General features: G+C 39.7%; 1 protein-coding gene across 2 annotated transcripts in view; it reads left to right on the top strand.

Moving 5' to 3' along the window:
• The window catches only part of EXT2 (exostosin glycosyltransferase 2), a 78,342-nt gene extending 59,667 nt beyond the window's left edge, over window positions 1-18,675 (top strand). For both annotated transcript variants that reach the window (XM_082058521.1, XM_082058522.1), the window contains exons 10-14: window positions 1,385-1,551; window positions 9,936-10,079; window positions 10,609-10,737; window positions 11,905-11,987; window positions 18,232-18,675. In XM_082058521.1, the coding sequence (XP_081914647.1) occupies window positions 1,385-1,551; window positions 9,936-10,079; window positions 10,609-10,737; window positions 11,905-11,987; window positions 18,232-18,370 (662 nt within the window). In that variant the 3' untranslated portion in view covers window positions 18,371-18,675. The remainder of the gene's footprint in view (window positions 1-1,384; window positions 1,552-9,935; window positions 10,080-10,608; window positions 10,738-11,904; window positions 11,988-18,231) is intronic.
• Window positions 18,676-18,970: the final 295 nt, after the last annotated feature.

Here is an 18,970-nt window from a genome sequence, read left to right as displayed (position 1 = left end):
TCACCTCCCTCAAGGTGGATCCTTATATATGTTTTCATTTGACATGGAGAACAACTTATAAATTATCTGAGCAGTCACTTTGTAGTTGATTTAATTTTTTTTTTCTTATTTTTTTATCATATACCATTGCCATCCCCTCCATTTAAGCAGTGTAAGAAAGCTCAAGTGTTCATCTGTCTACTGTTCACGGGGTACTTAGAGTCATCTTATGATGTTCTTTTTCCCCTCAATTTTTCATTAAAATGTGTGTTTATTGTGAAAGCTGGGAGAAACCAACAGATCACATTTGCACTTGTTTAGCAACTTGTTAAGATATTAATTAAACTACCTTTTGATGAATTGGTGCTTTTGGGATGCACCGTACTGTAATTATGGCTACTTTTAAGCTTTGTGCTAGAAAATAGATATGGTAGAATATGGGCATTTAGAATAAATGTTTAATATTAATTCCTTAGTTGTGTTTCTTTTATCTTAGTGCTCTATAGTTATGCCTGCCATTATACTTTTGTAAGAATAGAATAGGATTTTCAAAATTTTTGAATAAATGCAAAAGTCTGCTGAAACTGATAATGTGACAGTTGGGGTGCTACATTTTAAACACATAGTAAGGAATGGTAACCTAATCCAGTTGTAGGGTGAATTGAATTGGGTTTTGTGTCTTCAGTTTTTTTCATTGCTATTTAAAGAATCATTTGACTTGTGAATTTTCATTAGTATGTACTTCAGGGCTCTATTCTATGTGTAAGGATGATGTAGGGCACAAGTAGAATTCTTTTGCATTTATGTATCTTAATTTATCACTGTCGCTTAAGACTTCAAAGATGGAAGAAATGACTCGTATGCAGTATCTACTTCTTAACTGTCAGTAGTGATTAACATTGTGAGTGTATCTAAATTTGTAATTGATATAATAAAATTCATTTTTCTCAGCACTTGATGGAAGTATAATAACTTTCTGTTCCAAATTCTTTATGGCCCTAGACTTGCTGACAGTGATTGTATACTGCTGCTTCAAATTCTTTCAAATAGTTGTAGTTGAGTCAAGTATCTTTTCTTGCTGTATGTCCTAAACCAATACATAGTATTGCTGACTCTTGTCATGTGATTATTGCAGAGTGCTGTTTTGGGTAAGTTGTCCCCCATACAGCTGTCTGTGAAGCTCTCTGTAGAAAGCAACAGAGGGAAGTGTAGCTGGAATTCTGTCTATTATCTTCATATTCTTACATGTTTGCCTAACTAAAAGTCAGGTGTAAATTTGCCATCAAGGAGCTTTTGTTTAAGATGTGAAGAAGAAAAGAGTAAAGAGAAGCAAAAACAGATGTGCAGACTTGTTCAGAAGTAAAGTATAATATTGAATTTGATTTCTTTTAATTTTTCTCTCTAGATTCCCTCTGGCCAAAGATTCGTGTTCCCCTGAAAGTTGTTAGAACTGCAGAAAACAAACTTAGTAATCGCTTCTTCCCCTATGATGAGATTGAAACAGAAGCAGTGTTGGCTATTGATGATGATATCATTATGCTAACCTCAGATGAACTCCAGTTTGGCTATGAGGTAAGAGAATTGGTTTTTTTCCTGTCTCTTAGGCTGTTCACTTCAACATTGCATGTGTTTATAAAGTGGAAGAATCACTGCCCAGTCTGCTGATTCATATTGTTGCATCTCTCTTTACTGTAACAGTTCAATGCTGACTGAAATATTTTTTACAGATAGTCATTACTTCATGAAAAAACTACCAACTAACAGAGAATTTTCAGTAACTGGCACAGTAATGCCAAGAGACTCCAGAAAATATTGTGTAACTGGTGTAATGGAGGCGGTCTGGAGACTGTCAGTTGCGTTCTTAACAGTTTCAAAGAGTTTTCAGACAAATCAGAAGTGCTATCCAAGTTAATGTGTCTTGATGGACAAGACAAGTTTCAGAGATTAAGTGTTGAGAACAGAGGAGGCCTCTTGAGGACATGCCACAGTAAGGTGGAGTGCAATGAAAAGAGGAACTGAAGAATGTCAGGGCGGGGACGCATGTGTCATATGCTTGAAATGGCAAAGCTTCAACAGCTGCCATTGCAATGAGTGACACAAAGAAAGTTTGTCCAAATCAGTTACCCATGGCAGTATGAAGAGTTGAAGTCTTCATAGGCATTTGAGTTGTTTGTTAGAAAGTGCACTTAAAACAACGCTGTTGTCTTCCTTCCAAAACTTTGGTTTGAATGAGTTAATTTTTGTCTTCCGTTTGTATTTGAATGTATGACACAGTCCATAATCTGACATTACCGTTATATGTGTGTATTTAAGACAAGCATGCTAGATTTCCAAGTAAATCAGAAACATTAGGAAAAGTAATATCATATTTTAAGAAAGATTTGAATAATTTATTTGCACCTGTACCTACAGTATCAAGAGCAAAACAACACTGGGCTTCATACATGAGAGTTAGAATACAAAACTATTACCTAAATTGAGTGAAAAATTAAAACCACTTTTGTAGAGGGTAGAAAGCAAATGTGATAGTTGTCTCATTTTTAACAGTATTAAGTGTAGTTGTTAACAAAAGAAGATTTTTTTAAGAGATGTTGGAAGTATTTCTTTACTGTGAATACATACGTGGTAAAATACAGCTCTCCCTTCACAAGGGAAAGAGACTGTTAGTGAGTAACGAGCTTTTGGACTCAAGAAATGACTTGCAGTAATGTAGGTATGCTGATGTAATAACAAAGATGTTAAGTGGTGGAGACAGAGGTTTAATCTATCATGTGTATCTCCAGAAAGGAAATATTCCCTTGCCGGTTTAAGAATAACGGCTTAGTACATGAAGTGTGAAAGATGGAAGAAAGAGAAGACAACTGAAGGAAGGGGGTTTTTGGCCACATATGCCTTCTCTATACTCTGCTGTCTGCGCTGAATGTTTTAAGCCAGGGATGTCAAACTCATTTTCACCGGGGGCCACATCAACCTCACGCTTGCCTTCAAAGGGCCGAATGTAATTTTAGGCCTGTGTCCTACATTTATACAGGCCTAAAATTACATTCGGCCCTTTGAAGGCAAGCGTGAGGCTGATGTGGCCCCCGGTGAAAATGAGTTTGACACCCCTGTTTTAAGCGCTGCACCAGCAGAGCAATCAAGTGTTGGCAGTTCTGCAAGCTGGCTTACTTTTTTTTCTGTGTTGGTGCTTATAACTACTGGTTTTGAGGGTAAACTGATGGGATGAAAGAGAGCAAATCCATAATGTGCGTGCTGTATAAATTCTGGCTCGATTTGCAGTTTGATCACAGAATCACAGAATGTTAGGGATTGGAAGGGACCTCGAAAGATCATCTAACCCAGTCCCCCTGCTGGAGCAGGAACACCCAGATGAGGTTACACAGGAAGGTGTCCAGGCGGGTTTTGAATGTTTCCAGAGAAGGAGACTCCACAATCTCCCTGGGCAGCCTGTTCCAGTGTTCTGTCACCCTCACTGAGAAGAAGCTTCTTCTCATATTTAAGTGAAACCTCTTGTGTTCCAGTTTGAACCCATTGCCCCTTGTGCTGTCATTGGTTGTCACCAAGTAGAGCCTGGCTCCATCCTCGTGACACTCGCCCTTTACATATTTATAAACATTAATAAGGTCACCCCTCAGTCTCCTTCAAGCTAAAGAGACCCAGCTCCCTCAGCCTTTCTTCATAAAGGAGATGCTCCACTCCCTTAATCACCTTCGTGGCTCTGCACTGGACTCTCTCCAGCTGTTCCCTGTCCTTCTTGAACTGAGAGGCCCAGAACTGGACACATTATTCCAGGTGTGTCTCACCAGGGCAGAGTAGAGGGGAAGGAGAACCTCTCTTGACCTACTAACCACCCCCTTTCTAATACACCCCAGGATGCAATTGGCCTTCCTGGCCACAAGGACACAGTGCTGGCTCATGGTCATCCTGCTGTCTACCAGGACCCCCAGATCCCTTTCCCCTACACTGCTCTCTAATATATAATTTCCCAACCTATACTGGAACCTGGGGTTGTTCCTGCCCAGATGCAGGAGTCTACACTTGCCCTTGTTATATTTAATGAAATTTTTCCCTGCCCAACTCTCCATCCTGTCCAGGTCTCACTGGATGGCAGCACAGCCTTCTGGCGTGTCAGCCACTCCTCCCAGCTTGGTGTCATCAGCCAACTTGCTGACAGTGCACTCTATTCCCTCATCCAAATCATTGATGAATATATTGCATAGTGCTGGTTCCAGCACCAGCCCTTGAGGGACTCCACTGGATACAGGCCTCCAACTAGACTCTGCCCCAACTCTCTGGCTTCTTTCCTTCAGCCAGTTCACAGTCCAGCTCACTACTCAATTGTCCAGACCACACTTCCTCAGTTTAGCTGTAAGGATGTTGTGGGAGACTGTGTCAAATGCTTTACTGAAGTCAAGATAGACCACATCCACTGCTTTGCCATCATCTATCAACCTGGTCATTTTCATCTAACTGTCTCAAAGTAAATAAAAATAAGTTTTATAAAAACCCAAGTTTCCTATGTAAGTAGTTCCAAATGAATCTCTGCTACTGGCAAAACAGGCTTGGAGGGCTTCAAAGCAGAGATTCAAAGTGCAGCTGAGTCTCAGCTGTGTCAGACAGAAGTTGTGAGAAATACAACTGTGGTGCTCATGTGTCTGAAGCATTAATTTAAACATCCTCAGTGTAGAATATCTGTAACTCCACATCTATTGTGTCTGGTCACTTAGGCAGGAAAGGGTAAGAGAGGCAAAGAAAAGTTCATGTGCGTTCCCCTGTAGTCAGTGTGATTAGGTGGTCGTTGGGACTTAAACTCCTCATCCCCATGTCTGGCTGTTGGACTGTGCTGGCTAGTTTATTGGCCTTCTGTGACCCATATGCATTGGTTGCAGGGACTGAGGAACAGTTCTTATATTCAGTGTGTGAATGAAACTGTTTGGACACAAGATTGTTTAGCCTGGCAGACTAAAAAATATGGCTTTTGCAGGGTTTTTTGCATTTTATTATAAATCCTATTCCGTTTTGATTCTGGGAATTCAGCTTACTATACAGCCACATGGAAAATTAAAATGCCTTATTGAGCAGATAGTTGAGACAAACCTGTGGTTAGTTTGAATCCTTATATTTTGAGATTGCTTTTTTTTCCCCCTGTAAAATAAATGAATAGAAATGTCTTTGAATACATGAACACAGCGAATTATTTTACAAATACACAGTTTTCCTCATATAGAAGGTAGGTGATGTAGTTCCTACTCTCTGGCACAGAAATCATGGGCTGAAGATTGATCTTTCCTGTCCCTGAGTGTCTGTGACTTGCTTGACAGGCCTGAGCTGGCTCCCAGATGTTTAAATTGTCCTCAGCCTGTGATAATTTATTTATCTGTTTATGTGTGTTACCAGAAAAGTATCTCTCAAGCTCTTGACTCATTTGCTAGGGAATCCAGAGGGAACAGTAGCAGCATATAATGTTACTAGAAAGTTTTCTTTTAAAAGTATGTCTGCTTGTGCTTTGATTATAAAAAGGGCTGAAAACGTGACATTCGGTGATTTTCTTTTCTCCTCCTGACATCCTTGAGACTTTACATTTGAACACGTGGCAAAACCCCCTCTGTCATAGACTTGTCTGAATGTATAGAGCAAGCCTGAAAAAAAACAGAAAACTTTGATCTCTGTACACTTTCAGCCATAAAAAATTATAGTAACACTCAAAGTGTCAGACATTTTTTACTTGTTAAAAGTGAACTATTATGGTACAGTGATTTATGACATTGCATAAATCTATTGGAGCAAGCAGAAAAATAGTCCCTGTGTGCTGCTCTGTTAAAGTAGCAGAAGAATACTCATGACATTCTGACTTTGAAAAACGTATTTCTGTTAAGTTACATGATGAAATCACAAGTATAACTTGGGGCACTGGAAAAAAAACTGTTAGGACTAGACATCTTTTCCACCACTTACTCATCTTTGTTATTCACAGAGGGACAATCAGAGAGACCCAAGAAAAAGAGTGAATATTTAGATTGTGATAATCCTGAAAACTTAAAGCAGAACTGTTGGCTGCTCCTGACGTGTTTGAATGCAAGACTGAAAGCACACGTTGCAGTGTTCCCACCTCTGTATCTCAGCTGAGCTCGGGGCAGATGGCTTTGCATTGCTGTCACCCTGAAAAGTGGGGATAACAGTTTCCAAGTACAAAGTTAATGAAGATTTCTTATTATGTACTTAGGCAGCACTTTGTCCCTATGAAGACAAAGTATTTTTGTTACAGCAATAATAGAACTAATCTAAATTAGGATTATTGCTATGAATCCATGTTTTTATTCATAGAAAATATTGTTTGGTGAATCGCTAAGTTTGTGGGTTTTCTGTTGGAAGCTCTTTGCCTTCTGCTAGTAGATGATCTTGTTCTGTCTCAGAGCTGTTTTTCAATGCTTCGTGTCTCTGGCATTCTTTAAAAAAAATCAACTCTCTGATGAATTGCATATTTCACTAGGCCAAAATCATAATAAATCTTCTTTAAAAGAATTCTTCTTTAGAAGAATCTTTAAAAGAATTCTTCAATACCCATTTTGACTGTTAAAAGTGTATTTTTCAGGATTCCTGTATTGGAAGAATAGTATAACCTGCTTACCAAAAGACATCTCCATGGGTGCCTCCTTGTCACATTCAAAGCTCTTCTTCAAATTTAAGATATTTTGCAAATTGTGTGCATGTGAAGGATTGCTTCTCTTTTAATGGGCTTTGTGTTTACATTTTGCTTTGTTTTTTACTACTAGCACAAGCCATCCCTTTGAGGACCAGGGGAGAATTAAGAGTGGATGGGATTTTAGGAGTCAAGAAGGAATACTCATTGGTTGGGTTTACTTTTGTTCATAGGGGATAGGTAGCTGTAGCGTTGCCATGGTAGCTCTGAAAACGCTGATTATTTTTCTGTTTACTAAATTAAAAAAAAAAAAAAGTTTTAATTAGCTAATTTCTGAAGTTGCCTGTGACTTAATATAATCTGATAAATGTAATGCATACATGCTGGAGTATATTCTGGAAAAGCAAGAGCTGCTGTGTCCTCTGTGTCCCTGGAGAAGGAGCAGTGGCAGCTGTGCTGGTGGCACCGCGGAGCAGCTGAGCCTGGGGAGGCGGGAGGGTGTTCCAGCCAGGCTGGTTGCCCCACTGGGGGAACTTGACTTGGAAACAAAAGTACTGTTATTTTCTCTTGGTGTCTTTTACAAAAGTTTTAGTAAAAACTAGCAGGTCAGAACTTCTATTTGACATTTCACCTGGGAGATGCTTCATCCAAAAACATATTTTTCAGGGTTGTCTAGCAGAGTCATTGGAAAAGTGTCTGCAAAGAAGTGTACCTCCTCCTCACTTGGCAATATGGTTTTCCTTGGATGTGTCCCTTACCAGTATTAAATCAGGCTATCCTTCTTTAGTCTCAGAGCGCTAATAAGATCACTGGCTAAAATGGAATGTATTCCTAACAGACTAATAAATTATAGGCAACCATCAAACAAGAAAATGGACGGTAGTATGAAATAGAGAGTAGTATAAGAATCATTACCGCTATTTTTATTCTGAAAGCTTCCTCATAAACAGTAGCTGTAGATATTAATTTTGGCACAAAACTTAAGTATGGATTTTGGCAATGAGCTGGATGTAGCTATTTGGAGCCTTTCCGGGAGTTACCATTGAATGAGCTAGTGATGAACACTATGAAAAAGCTAAGCTTTTCCACTGACTTTGATAGAATTATTTTTAAAAGGAAACTTTGTTTAAAGCAACCAAGTTATTTTTTTAGATGCATCAAACTGACAGTTTTCAGGGGCCAGAGTCAGGGTAGGGCTGAGCTTTATGGTGATACAAAGAAATCTGTATGAGTAATATGCATTATAGTTGGCTTTTATTTTATGTTGTTTGGACTCTTGAAGATGACACCGAGGGCAAAAACTGGAAGGGATATGAATCTATGGTTCTGTGTTGCAAAGGCACTGAAGTCCCTTGGGAAGCAGTAGCTGAGTTTAATCTTTCAGCTGCCTTTAATACACATGCCATTCCCTCCACAAGAATTTTTAGGCCAGTACAGTGCAGATCTGTAGTGTTCTGTCAAATCATTTGCTGAGCCTCAGTAGCTTATGTGGTGTTGCCTTCCAACAGCTGGGAGACGGACGTTTTAACAGTTAGGTTAAAAAAAAAAATTAAAAAATAATTAATTTTGGGGACTTGGAAAGTGAGGAATAAAATTTTAGAAGAGGGAGCATCCACACCTTTTTTTTTTTTTTTAGTAGTGTTTTTTATATCATGTCGAAGTAGGTATCTCAAGACCTCACTGGCTTGCCTGCCAAAAATCTGTATTTTTTTTTTAATTAGCTGATGGCGCCAACTTGTAGCAACGTCCTATGAATTATCTTCCTTGGGTTCCAAATCATGTCTGCTTTCAAGAGCCCTGTGTTAGAGCATTGTCCTAACTAAATACTATCCCAGTACTTATGCCCTAGAACTGTCTAGAAAGATTGATTTCTGGATAAAGTACAAGTTGGAGAGTCAGAAGATCTGGTTCCCATTCTTGTTTCCTGTATGATTTTTGGCAGGTTTCCTCATCTGTACATTTTAAATAATAACCGCTCTCATCATGGGATTCTGAAGCTATATTAACTGACAGCAATAAAACGTGTTGAGATATACAGATGAAAAGGTATATAGTGATGCAGAATCACAGAAATGTAGATACAGAAGCTGTAACTTAAAGCTGATTGTTTTATCCTATTTACTTTGACAAAATACTTGCATAGAGTCCTTATGGTCCAGGCCTCGCAACTGAAACATACTGACACATCAAAAGTGCCCGACGTGAACTGCTGGCGAGATGAGGTTTGCAGACTGTTGGAATTCCAGATAACACTTTCTTTACTGCAAATTGAACTGTAGAGTTCCCTTGCCTTTTGTACAGAGCAAAGAGGTTTGCCAGTGAAGAGGCCATTGGGGATTTATGAGATATTTAGTTGTTGTTGATCTTGCATACACAGTGAAATTTGGGTGTGTGTTTATTTATACACTACCAGCTTGAATAATGCTGTGTGTCAGTCAAGATTCTTCCAACAAACCTAACAACTATTTGGATTAAAGGGCAAATTTTGAGTAATTTGTCTGCAAATAATGCAGATAAATACTAACTTCAATATTGATCAGCAAAAAGACAAACTGTATTTAGCAGGCAGATAGTGTTCAGACCCTTCTAAATAATTATAATGCTCTCTCCCTTTTTTCCTAATGCAAAAAATGACCATTTTTTAATGTGGCCAGCAGTGTGGAGAACTGGGGTTGCGTTAATGATGCCCTTCTCCTTGTTCCTGTCTACTGTGTTTGATCCTGTAGTCAGCTACAAAGTAATGTATGGAGTGACAAGGATGGTATCGTGATTGTATCCAGCTGTCTGGAACAAGTCAAGGGCAAAGAGGCCTTCCACGCAGCAGCAGATCCATCCAAGCACCCACTAAAGAATACCAGAAATATTAAAATACAAGCCTGTTTTAAAACTGTTCCTATGAAAGGAAGCAAGTGGTTAGATCCAAAGTCAGCTGTGGAAGTAGTTAGGTTGTAGCCATTATCTACTGAAGCTAACATCAAAAGTTACATTTTAATCCTGCTTGATTTTAGTTAGTGTTAAAATGTTTTTGAAAAGCTGGTTGTATTTCTCTACAACAAGGAAGTCAGTGTTGCCTTAGTGGCCTTTTGCCCTGGGCTGTGGCTTCCTTGAGCTGTAGGGTCCTTCCAAGGCAAACTTGGGCTTTTTCGGACTTCTTCCAGGCAACTTCCTATTCCAAGAAGTGGGACTTAGAAGAATCAAAGTGATCTTTGCACCACTGTAGCTCTCCCCTCCAACAGCAGATGTGTTGCATTTGCAAATTTGTGTTTGCTTGCTGTGCAGGCCAGCTTAGCAGTGTGTCACATCTTTTCCTCTTTAGGTTTGGCGTGAGTTCCCTGACAGGTTGGTTGGATATCCAGGCCGCCTGCATCTTTGGGACCATGAGATGAACAAATGGAAATATGAATCAGAGTGGACCAATGAAGTCTCAATGGTGCTCACTGGGGCAGCGTTCTATCACAAGGTAATACACAACTTCTAGTGTACTAATGTGCAACATTAACCTTTTTTTAAGAGCTGTGCATGTTTCTGAGCGTGTTTTGTGGTGCCATGGTTATATGTTCCACAACAATCAGAGAACCAGTTGCAAACTTTCTCTAAGCCTCTTTCAGTTGCTGTGAAAACAACTGATTTGTCTGTGCCTGTAAAATAAAACTTCTGCCTTCATGAACTTGCAGGAGAACTCTTGCCATTTTGCATGACCTGTAACTGCGCAGCAAATTTTGCAGTGGATGTAGCTTTGTAGCTAGCAGTTCAAGAAAAGAAAACTGATTGTGAAGAAATTTGTGTACTGGTCAGGAAAGGAGTAATTATGCAATTAAACACACAAAAATTATTTTCTATCTGCTAAAGTAGTCCTTGGCTGAAGGCAGTATCACAATTTGCCGATAATCCATCCTTAGGTGCCTACTCTTCAGTGACTGAAATATTTAGTGTCTTACAGTTACTGCATCTGTATTTAAAATTATTTTCTCTTTTTATCTGTCCTGCAGTATTTCAACTATCTTTACACCTACAAAATGCCTGGAGACATCAAGAATTGGGTGGATGCTCATATGAATTGTGAAGATATTGCCATGAATTTTCTAGTGGCAAATGTCACTGGCAAATCTGTCATTAAGGTGGGACTTCTCTGCAGCTTAACTTTACAGAGTTTAAAAACATGATGTACATACTCATGTAAATGTATCATATTAGTGGGCTTCAATATATTACTTAATATTCCTTTTTCTCTCATTTACCCCGATATAATGTCTTGTTCTCCTTCCACAGTAGAAAAGCCCTTTTACTAAAACTTTTGTGCTAACTGGGAACAGAGAATTGGTTTTTTCTGGTTGTTTCTCGTGGTTATTTTAGCCATCTAGATGAGGTATGAAACAGATAATTTAAATGATAGTGTATATATATGTGTGTGTATATATGCACGCCCACATACATATATTTTAACTATTTGAGATTACTAGAGGAAAGAAATTGTCAACTGTCCACAGCTCGCTCTGTCATGGCCTGGCAACAGCTGATTTATAGGAATGTTAATTGCAAGAATGTTAATTGAAAGATCAGCTTTAAATGAACTTTTTATCCCTGAATTAATTTCCTGACATGTTTCGACACGTTTTCAGGTCTGGACATTCACTCTGTACATTCATTTCAAAGTGTGTCAACTTGGAATGAGATTTAGAGGCCACCAGGCATTACTTCAATTAGCAGGGTCCGTTTTCCCATCTGTCCATCATCATTTACTTGGACTGGTGGCTGCATTTCCTAGAAGAGTCTTTAGAAGATAAAGTGTGTATTTTTGCTGAAAAAATTTTTGAGCTGTATGAGGGCACAGCAGAGTAATTTGGCACCTCTGTGCAATTCGGAGAGTCTTGCAGAGTTTGCCAGTCAGCTATTAACTGGAGTGAGCAAAAGAGCGTCTGTTGGATTAATGTTACGGTGAAGTATGGGAAGCTATATTTCATCGCTGTTATGGCTGCAAGAACAAATGGTGTTTATACAGGGACCTTGGCAGTGAGAAAACAGTCATTAAACAGGAATTAAGGAGCTTGTCATCACCACTTCTTTTCAGTTACAGAAGGAAAAACCCCTCCAAGCCGTTTTTATTGGGCCCCTGTGAATTTTGCAAGTCAGCCAGGCCAGATGGAGCTGAATGGAGTGGCTTTTTTTTTTTACCCCCCCTTTTTGAGTCAGCTCAGCTTACACTGAAGGCATGTTCAGAGATATTGCGCTGCTCTCTGTGCAAGGAGATTAATGTCCCTTCTGTTGATAATTGATGATATATGCAGGTGACCCCACGAAAGAAGTTCAAATGTCCAGAATGCACAGCAATTGATGGGTTATCACTGGACCAAACACACATGGTGGAAAGGTGAGTGGCCACCTTTTATTCCTTTGATTACCTTGTTCTCATCCCTAGAATCTTATCCTGTGCCTCATTAAATTAGTATCAAAAATGCTCGCTGATTGTATTTCTGTAAATTACTAATTTTCAAAGAATGTTGCATGGATTTGATCAGCATAAGTCATTCCTGCAGTGGATGATGTGATACTGAAAAGTGGACTACTACAAGAAAGGACTTAAGAAGGGCATCTTTGCTGTAAAGTGTAAGGGACACATATGACATTCAGGTTGTTGGCAGTGCTTTCAGTAATACCACATTTCTCTTTTACTGTGGAACATCAACTGTAATGAGTATGAGATTTATTTTTTTTAACCAGACAGTTGCTAGCTTACCAAAAAGTAACAAGGACATAAATTATTGATAATGTATTTGAACTGATGTTTGTACATTATCTTTCCTCCAAAGATTGTGAAGCATATTGCTTCCACTAATGAAGGGCATTTTCCTGCACAATTGCATGTCACATTTTTAACAATGGCAGCATTATTATATTTTTGTGATAATTTAATTTTGAAATGAAGTAGGTATTTGGAATGTTTAGAGTGAAATATTGAAAGTTGGTAAGTATAAGAGTTGCATTCCCTGGTTTACAGTAAAATGGCTTCCCAGCCTTGATCAAGACACTGAACTTCCCTCTGCTTTGGCTTCTGAATGTGTAAAATAAGGGAAAGTTTTTTCACTTCTACAAAGCCGTTCAACACCCATGTTTGAAAGGGGCTACCTGACAGTAGATGTGAATACTAGTTATTAGGTGGAATTAACGTGGGATCTAAGACTGACAAAGGCATTTCACCTTGGGCTTCTTGGGCTGCTGCACCTCTCCTTCAAACTTTGGGAAAAATAGTTTACAGCCACGGAATTGATGAGGTAGATAGGCAGGAGTAGCCATAGTGCTGGAAGACACCAACAGAAGAGGTGACAAAGTAAAAAATAATCTGACCTGCATTTAAAATAAGCCATTTCAGATTTGAACTGAGACACGTAACATGGTCATCTTACCAGTTACCATGGTTATCATCTTAACAGTGAGCTTTTTTCTGGCCTTCTCTGCAGTACTCAGCAAATTTAGAATGTTGTGTCCATTTATTGGCCTTTAGCAATGTAAGTGATATTTATGTATTGTAATATGTGCAGTGAACTAATGCAAAACTGGTTATTAGGTTGGGGTCTTATGTGAAAAAAGAATGCATACATGTGTCTGTCTGATGTGTAAACACACATTACACAACACACACAAACACATACATAGTTTGGATAATTGATTATTAACCAAGCATCGTGCCAGGCATTGAAGAGCATAACTGCCCAGGTTAGTGACAAGGTATTTAGACTGGATGTATAATAAGACTGAATTTAAAAAGGGAGTATGCAAATCAGAAGTAAAATGTAACCCATAAGCTGGTAAAAATGACTCTGCAGAAAACTACTTAAGGAAATGGCTGAAAGCTTTTTAGATCTTAAATGTTAGCTGAAGGGGAAGCAGAAGAGGTTGTTGCTTGTCCAGCAGTTCTGCACTGGCTTACATGATGGACTGCCTAAAGCCAGTTGAGCTTTCCTGTGATCATCCTAGTAGCTTTACAACAGTACACAGGAATTTTGGTCATGAACTAGGTTCTCATTAAGGTAAACAGTATAAAAACAGAAGATGAAAAAGTGCATTTTGCTCTGAAATGCATTATGATGCAGGGTAGAGGTCATGTTTCCGTGTCTGTGGCAATTTTTTTATCCTCAGAGTTAAGTATCATGGACAGTTTATTGAGAACATGTTTAAACTGTTGCTTTGCTTCTCTGTAGTTTCCAGCAGAGGAGATAACTGGGTTGTTGGAAATGTTAGATTGACTGCAAATCCACATCCCTTTATTTGCCCAGCCAAAGGACTACATGCAGGGATAGAGTCTGGGGGCAGGAGAAAATCTGGAGGGATATACAGTTTGGGTATATTCAGACTTCATTTTGAAGATCGTTAATATACCAAAACTGCATGCTACACCTAATGCCTTCTTGCCCTGTGTTGTTATTATCTACCTTCAATATAAGGGAGTTATTTGAAAATCTGAAAGGGTTTCCTTTTTTGAATCTTCTAGCTATTCATTTTAAGTGGATAATAAACGATAGCAACTCCTAGAGAAATTTTCCTACCTTAGCAGTGAGTAAGGCTCTTATGTCTCATATATATATATATTTTTATACTTTTATATATACATATATATGTATGTATATATACACTAGCTGTTTTCAGGATCAGGAGAGAATCTGAATGGAAAAAAGTTAATGCATCAGGAAATCCTTGTCATATTATAAAAGAAAAACTTTATTCAGATAACTTTACATTGTTGGGTACTGAGAATGATACCTGGGGCATAAGGCAAAAAGCCATTATCAGCTTCACTTGCAGCTTCCCAAAGTGCCTGACTCCTTGTTTTTAACTTTCAGAAATAGCGACTAGGTAGTCTGAGCTAATTAGTTGCCCAGATACTCAGGGATCAACCTACTGTTTGTGAAACAAAGAGTTTATCAGGGTTGTCATGGGCATGCACAACATTTAGTGTTAGGTTTCTGCTTCAGAAATAGCAGAGAGATGCTCAGCAACTGCCTGATGATTGTTTTGTGAGTGTAAAAGATTTGAGAAGTCAGTTGTGGAATCTGTCCAGGAGAGACATGTAACTAACCCGTTCTGTTGGGCCTTCGGACACTCAGCAAAGACAAAGGAAAGGTGGTCCAGTTGAACTCTCTCTCTTATGAAGAGATTTTTTTTTTGACCAGTATTGGAGGATATTAACAGTGAATCATGGGAAAGCCAACACTGCTATTCTTCTTGCCGTGTAATTTCTCTGAAATCAATAAAAGACTTCAGTCACCAGTGTTATCAATCTCCATCATTAAAATATATTCACTAAAGAAAGCTTTGAACCTAGAATCCCCTTCTTGCCATAGGTTAGCCTTTACCTCAGGTCACAAGAAGCTGTAGGAAGATCTCACAATCTCTGTATTTACAGGTGCTATTTAAGTAGCAACAAGTTTTCTGCCTTTAGCGTCTTTGCATCTGGCTCTCAAAAATTGAGAACTCTGTAAAATGCAGCCTAGAGGGCAACTGCCTGTACAGTAAATACAGCGAAGGGCTGAAGTGCTTCTACAGTGACATTAGCAGCAGTGTCTTATTAGGACCTGGAAGCAGTTGTTAGAGTCAAAATAGGAAGCCATTCCCTTGAGATGCAAACAGACCAGGTAACAGCCAAAGGCTGCAGGTGCTGAGTTACCCTGCCAAAAGATATTTGGGTTATAAGGAAGAGGAGACTGATGAAGGGAGACCTTAACAGACCCAAAGTTCACCCAGTCTGCCAGGGGCAACAGGGCTCTCAGTTTTTGAGTTCACAGAATCTTAATTCCTTGTTGAGCACAACTGCATCTTGTCGGCAGAGCCTGGAAAAAGAGAAAAAGAATAATTCTTGGAAGCAAACATGCTTAGTATGAATTTGCAAACTATTGACACAGCCAAGAAAAACAACTTCCCTCCATATTAAGGTGAGATGTAGCATTCTCTTGGCTACCTAGCTTTGAATGTTTAACGTTCTAGTTGTCCTAGGAACGGCTTTGGAATGCAAGTGATTTAGTTCAGTGCAGGAGATGAAATTTTTGGAAAGAAGCAGCTTTTTTGAACACATTCTGTGGCTTGTGTATGACATTTTTAATCCAAAAAAACCCTGTTTCTGATATTTGAATTTGATATTTCCTGAGGACTAACTTTTCTGATTCATCCAGAGTGATTAGAACATACTGATTTTTCTTTTTTTTTACTTTCTTTAACAATTATGTACTTTATTCGTGGTTAAAGATATTGTACTGGTATGCCTGAATGGTCTTGCCACCAGAGCAAGTTTGGCTGTAGAAGTATTCTACCTTGATATTTTCTTGTAAAACCTCATCTGTGATTTAGGAGTATAACCTCTGGAGGGAAGAGGTCAATTTTGTCTCCACTATCCGCTTAGTTTTGTCATTTGCTCTGAGGGTGCTGCTTCGTTCTGGTTGTGACAACGGCTGATGCGATGTGGACACCTGCCTACCAGGCAGCAGGCTGAGATAACTAATTCATTTCACACCGACCACCAAGCAGCTGTTACATTACAATGTCTTTCAGTCATGACTGGCAGAGGCAGGATTTGAACCAGTAGCCTAGAAGTATTCTTGTATTCCAGAAAGCAGTGAGGGCCAGCAGCTGTGCAAACTTCTCACATGCACATCTCCCCATGCATCTACCTCTTTGCCTGTGAAGTTTGTGCTTTTCCTGCTATGAGACTTCTCCAATACACACAACTTGCAGTTATACACGTTTCTGTGAAGTAACAGATGATTTGGAAGTCTGATCTTATGCTGAAAATCAGATGTCTTTAATGTATTTCATGTTGGGCATCTTGAGGAGGCAACAGAAACTGCTTAGTGATCCTGAAGAAAACACTTGGTTCCTGTTCTCTGTGTTGCTGTAACCTTTCTGTGCCCAGGGCCCAAAGCTCACCCTCCTGATGGCTCCCTGTGTTATTGCAGACGTTGAACAGCTACTTGGGTCTCTTAGCTTCAGTCCTGGCCGATGGCTCCTTTGCTGGTTCAGATCCGTGCTGCCCGGGAGCAAATTGTGCTTGTGTCAGGTCTGGAAATTGCTTCCCACTGTACATGGTTTCCTCTCACACTTTGAATTCCTCTTCGTTTATTTCCTAGTCCAGAGATTTTAATCTGGAGGTAGGGAGAAGTATGAGGGGATGAGAAGGCAGCAGAAAGTAAAATACCTGAATATTTTATTCAAGTATCACCCATATGAAGTAGTTTTCTGTCACTTTACCCAGGCCAGAAAATAGCCTGAAATATGACCATTATAGCTTGAAACAGCTATGTAGAGATGTAGCACTTCAGCAACCCGGGCTTTGTGTTTTCCCGTCATTTACTCTAGTTAAGGAGGGAGACGTGGAATGGCTCACAGGCTGAGGAATTAATTTTGAAAACCAGTCTTGCTGTCCCATCTACTTCAAAAGAGTGTTTGGGGCAGTGTTGAGCAGTCCCCATCACAAAGCTGTCACACTTAGTTGGTGTGATTGACCGGGTCTGTTGAGGAAAATTATCCTGGAGCCGCAGTGACCCCCTCCCGCTCCGAAGGGGTCGAGAGAGGGTGCAGTGGCTGGAGAGCGAGACCTGCTCTGGGACTGCCTGCAGCATGTTAGCCCCTGGAGCCAAGTGCTCATTTCTTTTGTGTTTTCCCTTTTAAATGGCAGAAGAAACGTGACCTGTTTTCTTGTAGCTGTCTGTTATTTTATGTGTTGGGGCACTGCTGTCACAATTCTTGGTGTCTGAAATACTCACAAGCTGTTTTATGAAGTCCGCAGCTAAGGTTAGCTGAGCGCTGGCTGAAGTGACCGCTTCCCCTGCCTTGCATCCACAGGTACTGTGCCTTTCAGTGAAAGAGTTAAAGGAGCGATGTAAGGTTGAACATCTGTTTGCTTGTTTTCTGAAGCACATGGCTGTTCCCTTCCACAGCATTACTGACACCTGAGATTATTAAAAGTGAAAGAGTCATCAGTAGTCTGATCTTTGTTGTGCTAATGTGATGCCTTACTGCTCAATATCTCTTTATTTAGACAAGGAAAACAAACTAGTTGGTTTCATTTTATATGTTTTTTTCAACTGCACTTTTAAGTTACAGTACAGTCAGTGCTGCCTATACACTGAGGCATGTTTATTTTTGTGGGAAAAGATAGAGCTTCTGAAGAAGCCTGAAAAAAAACAGATTTTTTTTTCTTTTTTAGAACTCCGTTTTCACAAAGGCTTGGTTTTTGCAAAAACTTTGTTATGAGCCAAACTGACCCAACAGTGGCCCTTTAAGAGACATGTTGGCAGTTAATCTGTTCTGGTTTACAGCATGTACATTGCTTTAAGAATGACTGGAATTCTAGGGGGAGGGAGGAGGGAAGCTTTGACCTCCATGTGCACATGTGCTGCTGCCAGCATCCCCTTGCTCGTCTCCGTGATTAAATGGATAAATCAAAGAGCACCAACTTCTTTTCAGTTCTCTCTGTAGTGAGGCTCTCTTTTTATTTATTATTAGCTAGCATAGCTGAACAACTTCCAAGCGCAAGAGGGAAGGTTTCTACTGGTTGTGTTGGTATGGGAGCTGGTAGCCAGCCCAGTTGTTGGCATTCTTAATTACACTGCTTTCCCTTTCACCAGATCTGAATGCATCAATAAGTTTGCCTCTGTCTTTGGGACCATGCCTCTGAAAGTGGTGGAGCACCGTGCTGACCCTGTCCTGTACAAAGATGACTTTCCTGAGAAACTGAAGAGCTTTCCCAATATCGGCAGCTTGTAAAGGCAGCTGTGCGACAAACCTGAGTGATGAAAATGATGGCTGAAAAGGTGCTATGAGGAATATAGGACCTGAAGAAAAATCACTAGAGAGTGGGTTACATCTGAGGGAGATGGGAATTAATGTTGTATTTTGCTACCTTATCTTCCCTTTGCATTGCACAAAGATGTAACGGAAAGCTGAATAACTGCTTCTCTGTTGCTCACAGAGGTTTGAATCTATTCATGGGTCTTCCCAGAAATGTCAAACACACACTTTTCTCCAATGGAGGCCATGCAACTGGAAGAATAAAAGAGAATCTTGCTCTCTGTGGTCTGACTGACATGACTGACCTATCGAACATGCTGCAGTTCTCTGGTTTGTAAGCATCCATACATTCAAAGCAACTGTCTGCAATGTGTAGCTGTTCTCTTTCGGGAAGGGCTTATGGCCTGTGTGCTCGGTGGGCCTCTGTCTTTTGAGCTTAATTGTTGGCCTAGATAACTGTGTAACTTTTTTTTCTACCTAGTGAGACAAATGTTTATTTTTTTACATCATTATCGGCAAAAATCTGTGTGTTGTCATGTGGTTTAAAGGGCAAAGCATTTTGTTTTACTTGAATTA

This window comes from Streptopelia decaocto (genome assembly GCF_964273445.1).
Source record: "Streptopelia decaocto genome assembly, chromosome: 7".
In the NCBI taxonomy this organism is placed as follows: Eukaryota; Metazoa; Chordata; class Aves; order Columbiformes; family Columbidae; genus Streptopelia; species Streptopelia decaocto.
The sequence above is the reverse complement of the archived record's forward strand: the minus strand, read 5'-3'. Positions and strand labels throughout refer to the sequence as shown.